Here is a 5,339-nt window from a genome sequence, read left to right on the forward strand (position 1 = left end):
CCCCCCCCAAGGCCAGCATACCTGAGGCTGTGGTGACTGGCTTCAGGTAATCAGGATGCACCAGGGACAGGAATGGTAAGAAAGGCCCCATCCATGTCAAAAAGGTGTTGGGAAAGGCAGCTACCAGTTGGGACACCCGGACCATCCCCTCTTCACAGGGCTCAATCTGAAGGAGGAAGAGAGTGAGTCCTGGATCAACCACTCAGGAAAGGTTCTTTGGGTAGATGTGATATCTCTTATTAGACCAGCTAAATAGGTGGAAAAAAGGTCTTTGCAAGCTTTCGGGCACAAGCACCCTTCTTCAGGAATTGGGAGACTGCTGTTGTTCTGAGATCTCCACAGTAGAAAAGAAGCTAAAAGTGTGACAAGAAGTCTGAAAATGTAAATAGGTAGAAGTTAGGAAGACAGATGGGGAAAAGTGGAGGGGGCGGTACAATGCAGATGGTAAACTCAGGGGTGTAGGTTATAGTTGTGTTCGTCTAAGGACATAGGCGGACAAGGTTCTTTGGGTAAATCTGATATCTTTTATTAGACCATCTTTTGCAAGAAAGGTGCCAGGAGTGCCCTCGGCTGCAGGTGAACAGCTAGGGGAGATTCTGTCCTAAATCCCTGTTCACACCAGGCTCAAATGGGGCCAGCACCAAGAGGCAAAGGGCAACCAGATATCAGATTTACCCAAAGAACCTTGTCCGCCTATGTCCCCTCCTACCCCTGCAGGCACATTGCCAGCCTCATGCTCACAGGTCCAACAGATTTGGGCTGGCACAGTGAGGAGACTCCCTGCAGGATCCTGCATCATGGTACCTACCATGCCCATGTGTCCCAGCAGCCAGTTGCGGCGCGGGGGCTGGGGGAAGCAGTGCAAACGCTGGCAGTTCACGTAGTATCGGTGGAAGAGGCCCAGGAGCTGCAGAAGTGGGCGGAGGAGCAGTGCCAGTGCAGCCAAGAGCAGGGCAGAGATGGCATAAGTCCAGAACGGGGTCCGCTCCAGGCTGAGCAGCTCCAGCACCTGGTCTGCGAGTGGCAGCATCCTGCAGGCAGAGGCAGGGCACCATTACCAGGAAAGATAGGGCACTATGAGGGGAGCAATGGCACAGGGAAGCCAAGCAGGCCGGGGAGCTCAGCTCCAGAGGGGCTACAGCAGTGCTTCCTGGGAGGAGGGCATCTCCCTAAGGGGACAGCAGCTGTGAGAAGCCTCTTCTGCAGACCTGTGGGACAGGTCTGAACACAGGTCAAGCTTGGGACAGAGAGGCAGAGGCCAAACTGGTGATTTTTGCACCCTGGACAGAGAGGGAGGCAGGGGGAGCGTTGTGCCAAGCACCTCAGAGCAACCGGGCAAGGGATGTGAATGGAGGTAAGCTTTTTGTTTGTTTGTTTTTGTTCCAAGCCAAATCAAGTCCAAATCCATGAGTCAGTCCAGAATCATTAGTGACCATACAACTGGCAAACATCCTCCACCCCCACCAGGGGCTTCAGATATTTCCAAAATCTTTTGGCAGGCATCCTAGGTGCAGGCCCAAGCCCAGAGGCTTGGGGTTCAGATGCCCCTAAGTTTTGCATGCCCTCAGCCATATGGCCACGGAACCAAGCTAGGGAGGAGCCTCCCATTTCCACAAAGTGGGTTTTAAGCCCCAACACCTTGGTGGGTACTAAACCACACCAGAACAGTTATTCCCCGGGGGCTTAACGAAAACTGCCTTCATAGACCCAGATACATGGTGTTTCCCCTGGGTCTTACCTGATGGTGGTTGTTGCTGCTGTCCCCACTCCTGCCACTTTTCTGGGGCGAGCGCCAGGGCAGGCCCTGCACACTCCCTTGCTGGGCTCAGGGCTGGAGCTGGTTCCACACACCTGCCTGGCTGTGGCTGCTGGGCTGTGCGCTGGCACCTCTCCAAACTGGTGCCCCGCTCGTTACAGAGCTGCAGGGAGGGACTGGGCTTGGATCCAGCAGGCTGTGGCTTTGTAGGAGCTCAGCTCACCCCATGGAGCTGCAGCTGCTCCTGAGCCAGCGCACAGCGGCAGCCTGACATCCAGCGCTGCCCGGCTGGGTCCCACGTCTCCTGGCAGGTGCCCGCTCCTCGCAGAGCCCCAGTCAGCGAGGGCGCAGAGCGGGGGTCTCGATAATGTCTCTGTCCCCGCCCCCGGCCCCCCAGCACCTCCAGCCCCGGCCCGGCCCGCCCAGCCCCGGGGCTCGGGAAAGGGGCGGGCTCCCCCGGGCCCACGTGGGCTTGCATCGTGCCAGGTCAGTGACGCTGCTTGGGTCTCAGCAGCGAGCCGGCAAGCAGCCCAACCCCCGGCGGCAGCCACGCGCCTCTGCCGCCGGCTGGACCCTGCCCCCGGCGCTGCTCCCCGCCTGCCAGCGCCCGCCGGGCAGAGCTGCTGGAGGAGCGGCCTCCAAGGGGTCGTTCCCAGCCGGGGGCTGCAACGAGAGCAGCGGTCTGCGGCCCCTTCCTTTAAGCCCCCTGTTAGCACCTGATCTCTGCCGAGGTGAGGCTGCTTGGTCTGTCTCAGCCATGGCAGCTGTGTCCTGCCACCCAGGCTCTGCAAGGAGGCTGTGCTGAAGATCTGGGTAAGGGGACGTGGCGGTTCTGTGTCTGATCCCCATCTGCTCTGGCACTGCTGCCCCTGAAAGTATCATCATGCCCCTTATAAATCCATGGTGCATCCACACCTTGAATACTGCGCCCAGTTCTGGTCCCTGCACCTCAGAAACTATATAGAAGAACAGGCCAAGGTCCAGAGAATGACAACATATGAGGAGAGACTAACCACTCTGGGTCATTCCCATCTGTGTGCTGGAGGGGAAGCAGGGATCTGTGCAAGGGTCTGTAGCCCCGTCCTTTAAGCCCCATATCAGCACTTTATCTCTGCCATGGTGAGGCTACCTGGTTCTGTCTTGGCCATGGGATCTGTCCCCTGGCACCCAGGCTCTGCGAGGACACAGGAGTGGATCCAAAGGGCGTGCACTGGTGCAGTTGCATCAACCTTGGATTTCTGCTCCAGTCAAAGTTTAAAACCAACTGCCTGGCAGTGGCAGCAGCTTTTCTAGTCAGTGCTGAAGGAGTCACTTGACTTCATGGCTCATTATCATCTACCTGACCCCTTCTAAACTCTTCATTCCACAGGTGTTAATGATCCGTTCTTCCTTCTAATCCTCTTGGTGTTCCACCAATCAGGCTAGCTTTTGTTCTGCACTTCTTGTCTGTAGCTGCTCCTACGTTATTTTACAGCCCTGCAGGCTGTTTTTGACTCATTCCAATGAAGTGATATTTGTTTTTGGTTCAAACTTAAACTGAATCATCCAGCCCTAGGCCCCTGGCATATTAGTACAGCTTCTAGTTTATTTTTAACTGGAGACAAATATGTGTTGTGTTACATGTGATGCTGCAGCTCACCATCTGCATCCTCCTTTTCAAAATCCTAGATCCTCCCATGGATGCGGTGTTGATGCCCCCAGGAAAGAGATGTGGTAGCTTTGTGTCCCATTGGCTCTGGCATTGCTGTCCTGAAGCTGGGCACGGCTGGGCTTTCTGTGCCCCTAAAGACAGAGGTGTTGCATGCCAAAACATGGTGGGTTTTTGGGTGCCAGTGGAAGCAGGGCACATTGTTGCGTCACCAAGGAGATGTGAATCCCAGGGCTATCCTGATTCCCTGGCCTCAGCACATGTCCTGTGAAGGCCAGGTACATTGTGCTCCAAATGGTATGAGGGCCACATACTTCTCCACTGACAGCTCAAGCACCCGTAATGCCAAGGGATCTTTGTAGGCACCCATGGGACCCATCAGCCCCAGACAACAGAGCTCCCCTTCACCCCTGACATCCACAGCCCATACTTTCCCAAACAAAGAAGCTCTTTGTCACACACAAGGACTCAAGCCCCCACACAGAGCCCCCTTCCTCACTCAAACATCAGCATACAAACAGGATTGCTGCCCTCTTACAGGTCCCAGTAACACAACCAGGTGCACCACCAGGATCCCCTTCTCAGACAGCCACAGGGTCCCCACCCCGAACACACGACCCCTCTGTTCTCTTCATCGGTCCCAAAGCCCCTTCCCCTCAGATGTCCACAAAGGCTCTGTCCCCTCCCATAGATGACCCTTTTCACACCCAGGCACCTCCAGGCTCCTGCTCACACACAACAGCTCCTCTTTCCCCTCAGATGAAGTCGCTAGCATGCCCCTGCACAACTACTGCCTTCCCCTCCGACACCACTGAGCCCCCATCCCTCGGCACACAACACAGCTCTCTGTTTCAGACCTCAGACACTCACCTCCCATGAAGAGCACCCTGACACATCAGGGGCCTACACAGAGGAGCCCCCCTCCCTCAGGGAGCCAGGGGGCTTCCATCCCCAAGAAAGGGTGCCTGTTTCCTCTCCGATACCCCCATGCTCCCACCCACCCTATGGACATCCCCACTTTCACCCTCTGACACTCACAGGGTCCCCTCTAGACAGCAGAGCTTTCCTTTTCATTTCAAACATCCAAATAGCCCCATCTCTACCACACAGAGGCCCCCACTTTTGCTCTCAGACATCCCCAGAGTCCCCCAGGCACACAACACCCACCCCCTTCCCTCCCAGACCTCCACAAGACCCCTGTCCTCACACATACAACAGCCTCAACCATCCCTCCACACACAACAGCACTCCTTTGCACCTCTGACACCCTCATGAGCCCATCCCTCCCACCAGAGAGGCCTCCACTGTTGCCCTGAGACCCTCACACACCCCCACCTCCCACACTGAACCCCTTGACAAACTTGGGGGGCCCAAAGGCCAAACACAGTAGAGCCTTCCCTCTTTCTCCGACAGCCATGGGGTCTCCACTCCTAACACAGCTGCCCTTTTCCCAGCTCCCTACACAGAGGCCCCCACTTTCACTCCCAGATCCCACAGCATTCCCTCCCCTCCACACAAAAAGAGCCCTCCCTTTTCACCCCAGACCTCCATACCTTCCTACCTCTAGCACAGAGACCCTACTTGCACTCTCAGACTCTCACAGAGACCCCAGTACCCCCGAATTGATCTCCTTTTGACCTTAGGCACCAATAGAGCTCCTCTTTCACTTGCAGGGGGTTCCTCACACACAACAGAGCTCCCCTTTTAATCTCAGATACCCCCATGCTCCCCAAAGGGCCCCCCACTTTCACCCCCAGACACACACCCCTGCACACACAACAGAACCAGCCTTTTCACTGCAGACATTCACAGGTCCCCTCCTTGCCCCCACAAAGATGCCCATGACACACCAGCAGCCCCAACAGCCACGCACAGTGGAGCCCCCGCTTCTCCCTCAGCTGCCACAGGGCCTCCATCGTATACTAAGATTCCTGC

At 56.3% G+C, this 5,339-nt stretch overlaps 1 protein-coding gene across 18 annotated transcripts in view; it reads right to left on the reverse strand.

Annotated features, from left to right (window-relative positions):
- LOC102374771 (cytochrome P450 4F22-like) overlaps positions 1-2,160 on the reverse strand; it is a 12,234-nt gene extending 10,074 nt beyond the window's left edge. For 17 of the 18 annotated variants that reach the window (XR_003091794.1, XR_003091795.1, XR_003091796.1 and 14 more), the window contains exons 1-3: positions 1,739-2,160; positions 809-1,031; positions 22-166 (exon numbers count right to left, since the gene is read on the reverse strand). Coding sequence is in view for 13 of the 18 variants with exons in the window: in XM_025191832.1 (XP_025047617.1) it covers positions 22-166; positions 809-1,030 (367 nt within the window). In the remaining 5 variants the exon portion in view is untranslated. The remainder of the gene's footprint in view (positions 1-21; positions 167-808; positions 1,032-1,738) is intronic. The other variant, XM_025191837.1, reaches the window with a different exon arrangement.
- Positions 2,161-5,339: the final 3,179 nt, after the last annotated feature.

Source organism: Alligator sinensis, unplaced genomic scaffold (assembly GCF_000455745.1).
Source record: "Alligator sinensis unplaced genomic scaffold, ASM45574v1 scaffold909_1, whole genome shotgun sequence".
Classification (NCBI taxonomy): domain Eukaryota; kingdom Metazoa; phylum Chordata; order Crocodylia; family Alligatoridae; genus Alligator; species Alligator sinensis.